This window comes from Furipterus horrens, unplaced genomic scaffold (genome assembly GCF_987537825.1).
Source record: "Furipterus horrens unplaced genomic scaffold, mFurHor1.1.pri manual_scaffold_4, whole genome shotgun sequence".
In the NCBI taxonomy this organism is placed as follows: Eukaryota; Metazoa; Chordata; class Mammalia; order Chiroptera; family Furipteridae; genus Furipterus; species Furipterus horrens.
This window is the reverse complement of record NW_028327174.1, coordinates 169,416,095-169,432,763: the sequence shown is the minus strand read 5'-3', so window position 1 is coordinate 169,432,763 and position 16,669 is coordinate 169,416,095. Positions and strand designations below refer to the sequence as shown.

The window sequence follows — 16,669 nt, the reverse complement described above, 5'->3', positions numbered from 1 at the left end:
ACCTCTTATAAACCTGTTCTACATATCAGGGGCACAATGTCTGGAGCAGTAGTTTCTGCACACAAAGTATTAATCGACAAAGACCATGCACAATTTTGCTTGCACAGTTAAAAGGACAGGTAGGTGGTGGGTAGGGGTTGGAGGGAAGTACTATCTGAAAAGTTCAATATAAGAGAAGCTTGCCTCCTAATGTATAGCTTGGTCTAGCTTTTCCAAGTCCTTGGCTTTCCTACCCAACCCTGAAATGACTCTGGACAAGAATCCACCTATTCAATAGAACTTGACAAAGGGTCATTGGATAACACTTGGAAAACAAACCAGTGTTATGACCATGACCTACGAAGACAAGACTGTCTGAGTATGTGATGTACCATCTTGCATCCCATGGAAGCCATCTTTTCTCTCTACTACACTCTAGTTTCTGGTGATGAGAAATGAATAGTCCATGTCACAGAGTGCAACAGTCTTTTTACTCCTCAGAAGGGGAAGGTGTTGAATACATTCCTCCCAGCTAACAGTTGCTGGGTTTTTCCTAAGCAGGGACTGATGCCAGCTGATCCCAATGGTTTCCTTTGTTCCTCTCATACTGAGGTTTATAATAAATCTTCTTTCTCTCTGGTTTTAATCTCCCATAATTAAAGTGTTTCCCAGATTAAACACAAGTTTTCCTTTTTCATACATAGGCTTAAGCCATCCAAAAACAATAAGAACGGTAATAATAATAAATAAATAGAAGTGAATCCATAGAAACTCTCGATGTCTGTACAGCAGAAGTGACAAAGTTTAAGTCAAATATTTGTTTTCCCTTTTTTTCATCCACATCAAAGGCAGGAATACAACAAGGCATTGTTAGTTGTGGTGGGCAAACTGAAGTGTCTGCTGATATAACAAATTAGGTTTGTTAAGGCCTTTGTCTATGCAGAGTTAAGAGTAATGCAGAAGCCAGATCAATTAAAAAAGAAAGGGTAAGAACTGTGAAGCAGGGAAGACAAAAAAAGAAACAAACAAAAACAGAACAAAAACTAGATAACAAACCAGGGGAGATGGAAAGAGAGAAAGAGATAATGCCAAAAAGAAGTCCATACTGTGTTTACGGATGGAGAAGTACACATTGCTTCCCTCTGAAAGCTTCTTGGTGTCTTTGTTGTTAACACTGTCAGAACAGAGAACAGCAGATTGATGGCATCCAGCAGCAGTTAAAAGACATTCCCTCTTGGCCCATCTGAGGAGGTGCTTTGGGAAGGACTGGTCTGCAGGAAAGGGCCCTAGCCTAGAATATCCAGATAGACCGGAGATGCCTTGGCCAAGTTCTGAAGGAGGGTGTAGATGCCCTTGATGTTCTTCCTCATGTGGGGCTCTCGCTGCCAGCACCCCAGCATCAGCTCGTAGACTTCCTGGGGGCACGTTCGAGGTCGCTGCAAGACTCGGCCCTGAGTGATGCATTCTATCACCTGGATGGAGATCAAAGATGGGATCAGACAAGAGGAAAAACAATACAGATAAAATAAATGTCAGCGCAAAGAGACGGTTGCTTTAAAGAAACCCACTCAGTGTTTTTTTGTTTTTGTTTTTTCTTTCAGAAATAAGAGAGAAATTATTATAGGTTCATATATTGTGCTTCATTGCATTAAACCCATTTTTCATAAACACTGATTTCACCAGACTAGTGGAAAATAACTCACCTATATGAATGATCTCAAGCCCCACCCTAGAATTCCAAAGTGTTTTAGTTTTACCAACCTGAGATGGACCTAGGCCACCTTTGTGTTAGGGTGTTGTTGACTGATGAGGGACCCCAAGGCTATATAAATGAGTGTTTATTTTGAATAATGAGTTTGGGTAAAAGACAGACTTGGACCTGAAGAAGATGTGAGGTGCTTGACCAAGAAGCTATGCCTCAAATATAGACATATTTGCAAAAGGATTAGAATAGGAAAGCAAAATGAGTTTTTCACTAGAAGTGGATGGTGTGGTGAAATGTACAAAAAGGAAATAAACTTGAAACCTTATTGGAATATTACACAAAAGCTAGCTGTACTGTAAAGGTGCTGGAATGTCACATACACTCTTATTTTCCTAGATGAACAGCACACAGTGATTCCTCAGTCCCGTCACCAGAGGATGTCAAGTATGTCAGCAAACACTGCTTTTCCCTTTCTAGAACTCCAAATTTTGAGAGTGACTGTACTTTGGCCATGATGTTTAGGTACATGGCAGGTCATTTGGGAGGTGCTGTACCCAACAAAGCCACATTAGATCATGTCCTAACTTCCAGCCAAGGGGTGTCTCTTGGTGTCAGCCCTTTAGGAGAGTCTCACCCAGCCCACTACACACCTCATTGTTGGACAGCTGGTACCAGGGCTGTTTGCCATATGTGAAGATTTCCCACAACACGACCCCCAGGCTCCAGACATCACTTTCTGTGGTGAACTTCCTGTACATGATGCTCTCTGGAGGCATCCAGCGAATAGGAAGCATTGTGTGGCCACCAACCTGGCAGAAAAAGGATGAAAAAGGAGGCATTAGTCACCCCCAAACCAAGTTCCCACCATAAGAGAAAAAGGTATGGAAGGGAGATGTGGGGGACATTTTTATTCCTTTCCTTTGTTTGAATGTATTAATTTTAATGGTTTATAAACACAGAAGGAAAATATGATTTCTTTATAATCTCAAGAACCAGAGACAGAGGGCAAAGAATTATCAAGAAATGTTTTCATATTTGCAATTATGAAATTTGAAAATAGATTGGAGCAGAGCTGACGATTAGGTGGGTGTTCCTTTGGATAAAACATACACACACACACACACACACACACACACACACATTTTCTGGTATGAGGATGATTCAACCTTCTAATTAACAAGATAACTTTGACCAGGATAACAAGTAGGGATGTCTTCATTCCTAAATAGCCCACCAAGTGACTCTACTTCCTTAGCGAAGCCTGAGTTTTCTTCCAGTTTAAGATGTTAGGACAAGTGTGCAGTGTTTCTTTGAACACCTTCTCCACAATCCAGAGATAAATAAGGCAGACATTACTCCCATTTTACAGATGAGGTGACTGAGGTTCAGGTGCTAATGACACAAAGAACTCAGGTTTTGGCCATTGTCCAGGGACAGCCAACTGACCTGGAGTCCACACGATCCTTCCCCATGTGGGAAGGCCACCCTCCCCTCCACACCCCCACTCTTATTAGGGATTTCTGGACCCAAGGGTAGGTAGGATGATGACCATGTCCAGCTTGGAGCAGCTAGAGGAGCTCGAGACCTTCACCCATTGTCCTTTATAAGATTATAAAGGGTCTTAAGTCTGAGAGGGAGGGATTGTTATTTTTAATTGTTAAAATAATTAATTAATTAATTAATTAATTTTTTAAAAAGAAGAAGAATATATGAAAGGGTGAGGCAGGAGAGCTTGTATGTAGGACCAATGGGCATGGACTGGGGGGGGGCATTGCTGAGGGAGAGGCGTGCTGCGCAGAGGGGAGCAAAGGGGAAAAATTGGAACTATTATAACAATATAATCAATAAAATATATTTAAAAAAAAAAGAACTCAAGTTTTAGACTCCTAGCTCAGAATTTTTCTCTATGACAGGGCACTGCAACTGAGCTAATTTACAAAAGTAAATGAGTAACTATGATTCTGAAAAACCAATGTTAGTGAAAACATGGAGGCTGAGGTGTTAGAGGACAAGAGCATTAGCACAGGCAAAGAGAACCTTGTTTGACAAAGAAGACTTGCTCATGATTTCCTACTTCCATTTTCAGGCTTGTAGCCCATTGGGGTTTTCTGATTTTATAACCATGATCAGATTTCTGCTCAGTAGCCCTATGGTGGTGGTCCAATTTTCATGCTGGTGAACCCCAATGCAGCTAGCCCAAATGCTATGCCTGACATCGGGGTAATGGGTGAGTTTACAGACTCTGGGAACTCGACCTCATGGACAACTTTCAGTCCCTGGGTTCTGAGACTAATGCCACAATTATATGCCTCAATATCCACCTCTGACACGTTAAAAAAATTAAATGGACTAACAATGCCTGAGAAATGCTGCTGAACTCAGAGCCCAAGGAGCTGAGAAAGTCAGAGATGTCTAATATGCTTGGTGGTTTCAAACAATGCTTTTAGCCTCAAAGAAAGTACAAATATGAAAGGAGGGGGATGCTCTTTGTTGTTTTTCCATTCTTCCCTGTACAATGACTCCAAACTTGACAAGTAGGAACATAACTTGCTGACTCAGGGTTAAGGCGCACCCATATCTTTACTGTTTAGCCTTGAATACACCTAAAGCTCCTACACTAAGTAGAGGCTGGTTATCTTTCACCAGCTTTTGATTTTCTCACGTGCTCCTCATCCCTGAAGGGACAGGTAGTCACTGTTCAATGAGTACAGATTTTCATCATGAAGCTGCCTGGACAGGTCTGAAGGTGATGACAATACTCACCATCAGGGTTGATATCTAAACCATAACCTGTGTGATGCAGGCACTGACTGGTCAGCCAGAAAGAATGCTGGTGGCAAACTAATTTGAAGTTGTGTTTGTAGAGGAGAGGGAGAGAGACAGAGAACCATTTACAAACATCCTCTAAAACCAAACAGCTAAAAAACACACTCTGGCAAGCATTAATCTAGCAAGACACCAGCCTTCCCATAGTCTTTGTGGATTCCGAGCTGCAATGCAGCGGACAACACTCAACCCATGAAATTGGAAGTGCTGGGTTTCAGGGCATACCCTAGTTTACCCTTTCCTAGTTGGGTAACCCTGACTAGTTGCCAAACCTCTCGGTGCCTTATTTTCTACAAATGTAAAATGTGGGTTGCAATGAATACCTTCCAGGGTTATTGTAAGGTTAATACCTAAGCAGACAATATAAATTTCAATGCACTAAATACTTTCAAGACATTGCTTCCTTCTCTATAATTTTACTGTCTGAGTTCCTCAAAATGGGAAGCAGCCATTCCAGAGACATTAGGAAAGTCAACACATACATCTCTCCTGTACTCCTCACTGCAGTGACAAGTGTTTTGTGGTCTCTGTGACTATAGCACCCACTCTATCAGGTTTTCTACCCTGTACTGCTAATGGCCAAAAAAAAAAAAAAAAAAAAAAAGAAAAGCTCCTGTTTCCTTTAAAGGAGAAAAAATAAGGTTCAAATTTTGATTTACATGTTTTCCCATCTGATCATTTATTTTACGTTTAGACAGATTTTTCACTTTAATTCTTTCAAGAATTCCTTTTGGGATTTCACACATGCTGTTATAAATAATGCTTTCCTTGTTCTGATGTCAAACGGGTGAGTGTGGGAGAATCTAATAAAAGTTCAGATAGGGTTCACAAGTTTTCTAAGCCCTTTAGAACATTTATGAACATTCCTTTTGCAGCCATTTCTCAGGATATTGGAGATTGTCACAAAAGTAAAGAGTCACCGTTGTTACAAATTACTATCACATTTCATTCACAATCACTGGGTGGTTTGGGAGCCTCACAAAACCACATACTGTGTGGCAACAAACACAATGAGACATTTGTTTTGTATTGTGCTATTTGGCAATCTGCACTCACACCCTTGCTTAAATATTTGTGACATGGAATGCAATAGCAAGTATGGCACTGGCAGTCAGAACTGCTGCTTCAACTCTTGGATATGCTGCGGTGCCTACAGAGACTCTCCAGCGATCCATATGGGTCAAGCCACATGCCCTTCACTAAACTCACCAGATTGAACTGATCAAGATGGGAAATCCAGTCTGCTGGGAGTTCACTTAGATTTGCAATTTTTATTTTCCTAAGCCCTGGATACTGGGGTTCTGGTTCTGAAACTAACCACCACCACTTTGCCACCATAATCATCCATCAACTATTAGTACTTCACATTTACAAAGAATTTCCACTCAGTTATCTCTTAAACCCAATAGTTACCCTCTTGGGTAGGCATTGGCTTGCCTTCATATTACAAACAATGCCTCCAAAGTCCAAAGAGTTAAGTAGCTTAACTAGAGCCACACATATAATGTCTCCCCACTGAACATCTTTCTCTCATTCTGATAGGTCGCTCTGTGTTTCCAGCTCCTGAAGTCTCCAACACATGCCCTGCATTTTCAGCCAGTGAGCTTAGGTGTGGCTCCTCACCCAGGGCAAACCTACTCAAGCCCGTTGTAAAATTTGATCTCCTTTCTACCTACTAAAGGCAAGTTCAAGTTCCACCATTTCAAGGAATGCTCTGTCCCTGCTATAGCTTAGTGTCTTTTCTAAGTAACAGGAAGCCCTGTGTGCATTTAGTACAGCTCTGATAACACAGCAGGGTGGACACTCCTTTTTTTTTGCTAACAGATCACATACCTCAAGAAAGGTGGATGCTAATCAGTTATGTTTGGCAGGGCATGAGGGGGTTGCTTGATAAGCATACCCTGTCTTCAAGTGGGTTTCTTGTATGATATTTGGGAAGGAAATCTTAAAGTATTCTTTCAAAGAGATCAGTGCTTGCTCCCTTCCTATCCATCCTCCAATAACATCTCTAAATTCTTGATACAACCAAGCCTTAGAATAAATGAATGGAAACTGGCTCACTTATTTGATACTACAAGTAAGAACCATGTAATTGACATTACAAATAAGAATGATTCAGTGAAATTTGTAACTTCCTCATAAAATGGAACCAAAAATACCAGGGTTCAGCTGGAGAATAAAAGCTAAGTTGTAGGAGAATTCCCAATCCTCAGTTTGCCATCTGTAGAGTAGACAGCGGGTATATGTGCAGACCTGGAACTATTCACTCTGGGAATAAAGTCTAAAAAAGATATCATAATGTATAACACAAAAGGTGTTTTATTCTACAGATGGTGACTAGTATGTTATATCTTAAGAGGCTGGAGAAAAAGGACAAAGGCTTAAGAAGAAAGTTAAGCGATGAAAAAGAAAAGACTGAATGACCATCATGGCTACTAATCATTGCAACATGGTGAAATCAGCAACATTAACCAGAACAATGTCTGAGGTCCGTGGCCAAAAACAATTCCCAGAGTGACTAAAATAAATCAAATTACAGAAAATAATGAGTTCTGTTTTTAAAACATATCAAGAAAAGAACTTTTCATATAGCTCTTCGTGTGATTCCCGTGACACCTCACAATTTTGATTGTGATATGTATTAAATAACCTGGTTAAACACAAAAAATAACAACTGTGTTCTAGTTAAAATACCTGGACTTGAGCATCCTTTATCCCAGAGAGAACATTAAAAGACCTTTGGTAAAACTGTCTTGTGCTAGAAATTGATAATTTTATTATTTTTAAATTAAATTAGACACATCTACTCACTAGAACTGCAATATATATTTCTTAACCAAGAAATACTCTTTGGGTGCATACTTTTTGGTCATCAGTTTGTAAATTGCAAAAATTTTCTTGTCACTTAACAAACAATATGATTTCTTTTTCTACATAGGAAAACTAGAATTCGGGAAAATCAAGGAAATTCCCAAGGAAGTGTGGCTATGAACTGATGACTAGTAGTATGAAGACACCTCTCTATCCCACCTCTACTCATGCTGAGAACCTAGTTGTTTCTCATTTTTTACAAATATACAAAGCACCTCTTTTTCTAGTACAAGGTAACAATGAATGCACAACTCACTTTCCATGTGCACCGGGAGATGACAGAGGAGGTGACAAGTGTAGCTCTCTTTTTTCTGTTGGGCTTCACAAAAAATAAATCTATCATCCTTCTTCCTCCTTCATCTTCTCTTCTTCTACTGCATCCTTTCTTCTCAGTGTTGCCCCTTCTCAGTCCATTTCTACTTCCATTTCTTTGAATATTCTCTCAAGTCTCACTTGTTCAGCCACATTTCAAATAGCCACTTAGTCTTGCCTGATTCTCTTCTTCTCTCCAAATGATCATGTGCAGCCTTACCACAACTCATTATTCTTCCATGGTGATGCCGCATTTCCCTTCTGTGTTTATGAGAGACACAATGGTAGGCTGGAACCTTTCTATAGATCCAAAGCAAATGCCTAGCTGGCTTTGAAACTATTGGTGGTATAAAGTGAGTAATGCTAATCTGGGACCTTGTAAACTCAACTAGCAAAACCAATGATGCCTGGGAGGCTACTTCCAGTTTGTAGTATTTACTGTACTCAGTGAATGAGGGATAACTTGTTTGGAAGCCAAACATTTCACTCCCTAAGAAACATGCAGGCCAAAGGGAAAGCACCATTAAGAGATGATTAGCTGTCAGAGGCTTTTGGCAGCATAAAATATTGAAGAGACTTCTAGCCCTCCTCATGCTCCCTTCACCTGATTGCTTTGTTTCAGCACTTTCTCTTGATCTGTTCCTTAAGAGTTCATGAAAGCTGTAAACTTTAAGAAATAGCTGGTCTTTATTTACTTATTTTGTGTGTTGCACTTATAGCATGAAGTTATTAAAAAAAAGAGAGAGAAACAATGTGTGCAAAATATTCTTGAGACTTGGAGAAACTGGAACCGCTGTGGTCAGACTGTGGGTCACTTTCTCACCACATCCAGGAAGATCAGAATTCTCCAATTATAAAAAGTGATGAGGTGCTTTTGTGCTGTATGGCTCCTGAATCAAGGGATAATTCATGGGAAGAAAGTCAGCCCTTCCAGCCTTGCCTAGAAGAGTTCTGAATGAAGAGAGATCAAGTTGAGTCAGGAGAAGTGCTGGTGACCTCCTGGTCACCCTCTTGTACAGTGGGAATTGATTATCACTACACCTGAAATTACTGTTATTTGTAGTCTAGGAAATCCTTCATTATCTTTTACCATAATGGTCATAGCAGACGGGTTATGATTTAGTAACTTCAAGCCAAGTGTTTTGGGATTAGTCAAAGAGAGGGCATGCTGGACCTTATTGCTAACAATATTTCTGCAAATCTTTTTTTTTTTTTTTTTTTTTTTTGTCCCCACAATTAAATCTCTATCCTGCCAGTATAGGGCAAATGATCATGTTTGGAAGGGAAAGGTCACAGAGCTATCAACACTATCTCCTGACACTTGGATTCTAGGTCAACAGATGAGGCAAATTCAATACAAAAATTGTATTGAGAATTCTATCTTTATTCTACCATAAAATAATAACAATACAAATAATAAAATAACAACAATAATAAAACTTTATGTTTGTATAACACATTTTTTGCTTTTTAAATATCATAACCACATTTATTTATTCTATAATAATTATACCCAACTCAAAACATGGTTGTGAAGATTAAATGAGTTGATATTAGGAAAGTTCTGTACTGCCATCATGTGCTGCCATTTATATGATAAGGCATTCTCGATAAGGAAAAACTATAGGTCTAAACAACCTATGGTTGACAGAAGTTGGGAATTGGGGGTGGGGTGAAGGGCTTGCCCTACTAGAGCATGAGGGGATTTTGTGAGGAGATGGCAATGTTCTCAGTCTCCATCGTGGTCGCACTTCAATGACTCTGCCAAAACTCAGAACTGTACACTAAAAAAGATAAATTTTACTGTATGTGTATTATACCTCAATAAACCTGATTAAAAAAATAAATAAATAAAGCTCTTATACTAATGCTCAGTATATAATAAGTGTGGAAATTATATTAGCTGTTGTTATGCTAAGTATTTGAGTCTGTAATAATCCTATGGGGTAAGTCATCCTTATCCTTTTATCCCAATTTAAGGGATGAGGAGTTGCTAGGCCCAGAAACAAAGTGACCTACCCAAAACCACATAGCTAAGAAGTGCTAGAGTTTACACCAGGACCCAGCTCTCTAAATGGATGGCATTTTTTCCATTCTGTCTTGAGTCTGACATGGAGTCAGATTCAGGGATAGAAAAGGCTCTCTGCCTGAGTTAGCTTGGGCTACCATAATGAAATATCATAGACTGGGTGGCTATAACAGCAATCATTTATTTTCTCATATTGGCTTGAAGTCCAAGATCAAGGTTTCAGCAGTTTGGTGAGAGCTCTCCTCCTGGCTTGCCCCAATGTAGCTTGTGCGTATGCACAGAGAGTGAGCTTTAGGTCTCTCTTACAAAGATACTAATGCTATTAGATTGAGGTCCTACCCTACGACCTCATTTACCCTCAGTTACTTCCTTAGCGGTCCCATATTCAAATACAGAGCCACTGGGTGTTAGGGTTTCAAGACATAAATTTTGGGGGGTGGGGGTACACAAACATTCAGTCCAATGCTTCCTTTTTTATTCCAGTGCACTTGGAGGAGCAAGAACGGCTTCAAATACTAAGAGTTGTGCAATTCTGGTCCAGAATGCAATTCCCTGGTCTTCTGTTAGCACCTTCATGTCCCCAAGTGAATGTTCATTTCCATCACTGTCTTCTCTTCCTGGGTGACTCTTGATAGTTTTCATGTTACCAGCTACAGTGGTACCTCCATACTCATTAGCTTCAGAATTCATCAAACCTGGTACTTCTTGCATTTTGATGAGAAAAAATGTTTCAGCACTCGGTGCTTGCTTGCCACTCATCGCACTTGCTAGAATTTGTATGAGTCACAACGCCACCCCACAAGAGAAAATTCTTCGTCAATCCTCACTTGTTTGCCACTTGTTGGAACAAACTACCAATAAGTACTGAGATACCACTATAATTCTAGAGCTTAGGAAGTGGCTTAAACCTGTTTTGCTCCACAGCAGCCCCAAATTCAACTCATTTCCAGTGCGACACTTAGGGCAATCTCAGTCTTCACTCTACCCACCGCCACTCTATCCCAATTTCCCTGGGAGTAGCTAAGGGAGTGTGAACACACCCTGGAACTCTTTAGTGATGTATAGAGAACAGCAGAAAGGCTTCCTGAACTTTGTGTTGTCTCAAGCGATATCCTTCATGGGTCCTTCTGTTCCCTGCTTGTGTACTATATACAATTTAAAGAGCCAAAGAGTCCCAGATTTAGAAGTGATTATAGTTTCACCTTCTTTTACATTTGCTCTAATGAGGAGCAAATAAGCAACTCCATAAAGTATGAAACTGCAATCATACTCCCCCCCCCTTTTTTTTTATCCTTGCCTGAGGACATTTTTTTTCATTGCTGTTAGAGAGGGAAAGACAGAGACAGACATCGGTGTGGAAGAGAAACATTGATCGGTTGCCTTTTGTATATACCTGGACTGGGGATTGTATGCACCTGGACCAGGGATCAAGGCCACAACCCAGGTACGTGCTCTGACCAAGACTTTAACCTACAGCTTTTAATTTATGAGCCAATGCTCCAACCAACTGAGCCACGCTGGCCCCTGATGTTTAAGAATCGCATTGAGAATCTAGAAACAAGGAGTCTCCATTTTAACAATAGAGCAAACATAGACAGTAACAACATGCCCTCCCCCTTCCTCTGATGGTCTCGGCCTACCCCACCCTACTAATGCTTATCAACCTAAGGGGAGTTTCCTGAGAGACCAATGGGAGGACAAAGCTTTTGGAAAGAGCAAATATCGCATACTGACTGGCCTGTGATGATTGTATTTATATTGGGTTGGCCAAAAAGTTCGTTTCTTTTTTTCCATAAGATAGCTCTAGTAATGCTTAGTTGTCTTTAACTTCATTCCAACTTTGTTAGATTGTATGGTGACAGTTGTCATATCAGTGTGCATTTAAAAAACTTTGTCAAAATTAGTGAATTTTTGTGTAGCCATTTTAATATTGCAGATGGGAGAAAATACGCAACATTTTCGGTGTATTATGCTTTATTATTTCAAGAAAGGTAAAAATGCAACTGAAATGTAAAAAATGATTTGGGCAGTATATGGAGAAGGTGCTGTGACTAATAAAATGTGTCAAAAGTGGTTTGAAGTTTCATGCTAAAGATTTCTTGCTGGACAATGCTCCACGGTAGGGTAGACCAGTTGAAGTTGATAGCGATCAGATTGAGACACTAACTGAAAACAATCAATGTTATACCACACAGGAGATAGCCGACATACTCAAAATATCCAAATGAATAAAGTTATTGGTGAAAGTGAAAAATATATCTTTTATTTTATGGAAAAAAACTCAATGGACTTTTTGGACAACTCAATACATCACTCCGTAATGTGAATTTGTACATTCCAATGACATATATTTCATCAAGAATTCATTTTTTTAATGTTCAATATTACTGAGCTTTTTATGGCCTCCTGTGCATTATGGTTTTTAACCCAAGAGACCATCTGACTCTTTAGCATTTGAGACCAGAGCATTGCATTCTTTCATTGTGAAAAGCCATAGGAATTGACATGGTGCTGAGCAAAGGTCACCAGAAAAACAGGGGCAATATGTATTCATGTCATTGTCTATGTTAAGGTGATTGCATTATGCTGGTTTATTACAAAAATTTCAACATGAAATTGTTTCTATGGAAGTAATTCAAAAGGGCTGGTGTTCCAGCCAGCTTTTAGAAAAGGAAGAAATCAATGAATTGTCAACAAAGTAGGGGGGAAGAAAAGCACTCTCCATGCCAGCTGGAATTACTGTGATTACTGCTGTCCTGGGTGTATTATGTCCAGTAAGTGGAGAGATCAGGTTTCTGGGTGGACACCAAACATCTGTCCCACCATTAACTGCAGCTTCTTAGTTAACGCTGAAGACACTCCCAGAATGTACATTCCACCATTAACTCAAGATGAGGACTTAATACACAAAAGCCAGTTAAAAATGAACAAGGTCCTCTTTCCTCCCAGTTCATTTTGATATAGAACTGATGCCTAGGTCCACCTGAGTGCAATAATAATGGAAAAATTGCTTTCTCCAGTGAGTTCTGAATGCTGTCCTTGCATCATTAGGGTCCTTTTCTATAATGTCTGGGATATATGTAATGTGTAGAGATTGTGACCTTGGTTATAAAACATCATGATTTCTTACCATGCTCATGAGGGCTAGGAAATCGTGTAATAGAAGCAACTCTCTGTTACTGAGCACCGACTCTATGTGCCATAATCTGTGCTAAAGCCACTGCTTAGATTTAAAACTCAGTTTTCCCATACCTCTCCCAACGTACCTGCAGATAAAATGTACCCATAGAAAGTGCACACATTATCATACAAGCAGCAGCTGTTTGCACTTGTGAAACTGGAACTCACTCTCTGACCAGCAGCTTTTCTGTGTACAGTAAAGATGAGAAGCTCAGTGTTATGGAAAACCAGTGTGGTGTACCTGGTTGTTTCTCAAACATTTCCACCAAAGCAACCAAAACTGCAGAAATTAGTAAAAGACCAAAGATGTGGGGAGTAATTGGGACCATGTCTGTGAGTCTATTCTAAGGTGCCTGTGGCAAGTGTGGCATTTCTTTCAAGTCTTACATTTCATCTTTAACATCTAATATAATGGGTGTATTCAGTATTAGACTCTACAATGCACTATAAAAGTAATGATATGTCCCAAACTCATTTATTAAAATTGATATTTTAGAAACATGGACTATGTTTGTTTTGTGGCTTCATGAGTTTCTGGACACAGCATCTTCTGTCCAAACTCTACCAGACTTGGGTTTGAGAGGCACCGGTGACAGAAAGTGAATAGGTTGTAAAGTGAACAGCCCTGGATTTCTGTCTAGCTCAACCATTTACTAACTAAATAGATGTAAATAATTTATTTTATGCCTTAGAGTGTTTCCTTTGCATCTAAATAAGAATAAAACCTTATACAGCTAAATCAAGCCTATCCCCTTCCCCCACAGGCTAAGTTCTAAAAGAGGTGATAAACAGCTGAATGGCCAGAAGTGAGCAAAAACAAACATTCAGGCATAGCCTGGAGATTACAGAAAGAGACCTGCAGCAGGATTCCATGTGGTTCTGACCACTGCAAGGCTCTGAGGGCTCCACACCGCAGCCCTTGTGAATGCCCCCTCCTAGAGTTGCCTAAGATGGCGACCTCTATCAGAAACCTGGGGTTCTATTCTGGTGCTTATAAGACTTTCCATGTGGTTTTGGGCAAGGCATTGCCTCCCTCTAGACAATAGGTTTTCCACTTACAGAATGAGGACAATGATATTTACTGTGTTTTATCTGTGAGGCTCCAGTGAGGTAGCTGAGGTAAAGTATAGCTTACATTGTAATACCCAATCTGCATGCACTATATCATTAATCTTGCTGTTTTCATGTGCCTTTATTTTAGTACATTTCAACAAATTTGTGTGTAGTTAGTATACATAGTGTCATCTGCAACAATGTTGGGGAAATAACATTGAATGAGATTAGGTCCATGACCATCAGAGTTTGTCCTACAGCCATGATACAAGATGGAGAATTGATGCCATAGTGGAAATATGAACAACTGGCTGTTTGTTGTGCGGTTTGGCCCACTCTTAAATCTACTCATGCTTTCAGCTCGCTTCCACTAAGATGTCAATATTAGGATGCTGAAGTATTTGCCACTCTGTCCAGAGAATCCCACTAAAAAAGAAACTATTGGAAACCAGCACGAGACAAAGTTTTCAAAAATAATCAAGACCCCAATTTCTCACTGAAGTTTCCTGACAAGAAGGAATTGGCCCCAAGGCCCCAAGGGGGCTATGATGGCTGAGTTGTGTTTAGCTTTGTGGCTAAGGTTCAACATCTAGCTACCTTTTACTGCAAGCCTGCATGTGCAAGACACAATCAAGAACTTCATGCATATTATTTCACTGAACTGCATGGAACCACAAGCTGAGCTCATGCAGGGATGAAGAGGGTACCTCAGTTAGGGATCCCCATCAGCTGCAAGTGGCAGAGATAGTGGCTTCACCATGCAGGTTTTTCCTCACTTCCTAGAAGTCCTGAAGTATGCGGCCAAGGGCTGGTGGAACACTCTAAGGAGTGGTTCCAGCGATATCCTTCAGGAGACATCTCAAATCTGCCCACTTCCTTCCACCTCCATTTTCATCTCCCTGTTCTGTCATTATCCTCCCGGGGTTACTGTGACAGCCTCCTAATTGGTCTATCCTCTACCCATTTACCTTCTCACCATTTTCCAATCCACTTTCCATTTAATAGCCAGAGCAATAGTCTTAATATATTAATTGTGTCATTTGTTTTTCTGCTATAAACTCTTCAATGGCTTCTCATTGCCCTTAGGATAAAATTGAAAGTCAAGGAAATGGCTAATAGCACCATGGTTGATCTGAGTACTTCCTTCCCCAGTCTCCTCTTATGTCTTTCCTCTTTCCCTGCAGTGACCCATCCATTTCTTAAATCTTAGTGCTTTCTCCCCTTAGGTCCTTCAGTCATGCAGCCCCTCAGCTTTCACCTGGTTAACTTCCCCTTGTCCCTTGGGACTTAATATAAATACCATACTCTTAGACATCAAAATCAAGTTAGACTACCAGGCAGTCTTGCTTACTTCCCCCTCATAGTGCCAGTCAGTTAAAATAATGGGCTTTTTGCATTGTTACATGCCTGCTATCTCCCTCTGCCTGTAGACTACAAGGTTCATGAAAGAAAGCACTACACAGTGCTTGAATGCTCAATAGATATTTGAATGAAAAGAGTACATCTGGCTGCCTCAGGACTTGTTATGAAATAAATATAAAAGGAGAAGGGCTTAAAGCCAAAAAGGTGGCTTCCCATTAGCCTTGCACAGGGCTCTCAACACAGACCCCTTGGAGCCGAGAGGGCTATCCAGAGGGAAAAGGGAAAAATGGGCAGTAGCCAATTTACTTTAGAGAGCAACACCTGTTTCTAATTTAAACTGCAAATAAGGAATGGAAACCGACATATGTTATACATGGAGTAACAAACATATGGGATAATTTACCTAGAAAAGCTATGGAAGCCAGAATTAATGGGCTGAAGTAACCCCTCAGTTGAGGAGAGGTTGTGGAGGTGCTGGGAGAAGTCAGAGAGAATGGAAGGGCTGAGTGCCCTGTCTCTGGAGTTCCCTTCCTTTTGCTCTTCCTGTGTTAAGTCCCATTGGCCATGACAAGTTCACTCTGGAAAGCCATCCTATTTACAGAGGCCGCCTTGGGGCCCCATCAGAGTTCCCATGAAAGAGACTCTGGTGGCAGACACTTGGGGGTGGGAGTGGCTTGTCCTCATGGCACCACCTATGCTGAGTCGTGGTGGCTGAAGAAGTAAAGGAGGCAGATGGAGATTAATTAAAGCCCTCAAACCAGCCCTCAGAGTCACCGTCACCACTGCTTCCTACATGAGCTACACTCTGACTCTCATCTTCAAAGGACTACCCATTTCCACCATAGTAGATATTATTTTAAAAAACTATCATGATGTATTTTGGATTCTCAAACTCTCATTGCACAGAGTATAGATTGATCTTTTAAGTCATTGAGTTGATAATCATGTGTTTGTTTTATATCATTCACTCATTCAGCAAAAATTTACTGAGCTATCTACTGGATGCTAGGCATTGTTCTGGGCAATGGTGATGTGTCTTCATGAAGAGAAAGAAGCTAGTGATTGCTTTATGCCCCATGTCCTCATGAAGCTCTCATTTTAGTAGGAGACACAGACATGCATAAACAGACAACTAGGCATGACAATGTCAGGTGGTAATAAATAATGTGAAGAAAAAGAGTAAATGGATGGAAAGGGTAGAGAGGGGTATTCTTTAGATAGGAAGGTCAGCAAAGTCTTTTCTGAGCAGGTGATATCTAAGCAGAGATCTGAATAAAGTGCAAGAATAAGACATGCAAAATCAGGAGGAAGTGCATTCCAAGTATTCAGGTCAGCACATGCAAAGGCCCTAA

General features: G+C 40.4%; 1 protein-coding gene across 3 annotated transcripts in view; it reads right to left on the bottom strand.

Annotated features, from left to right (window-relative positions):
- Nucleotides 1–451: 451 nt before the first annotated feature.
- Nucleotides 452–16,669, bottom strand: part of NTRK2 (neurotrophic receptor tyrosine kinase 2) — a 334,989-nt gene continuing 318,771 nt past the window's right edge. For all 3 annotated transcript variants that reach the window (XM_090274234.1, XM_090274230.1, XM_090274232.1), the window contains 2 exons: nt 2,335–2,493; nt 452–1,451 (listed from right to left, as the gene is read on the bottom strand). In XM_090274234.1, the coding sequence (XP_090130360.1) occupies nt 1,266–1,451; nt 2,335–2,493 (345 nt within the window). In that variant the 3' untranslated portion in view covers nt 452–1,265. The remainder of the gene's footprint in view (nt 1,452–2,334; nt 2,494–16,669) is intronic.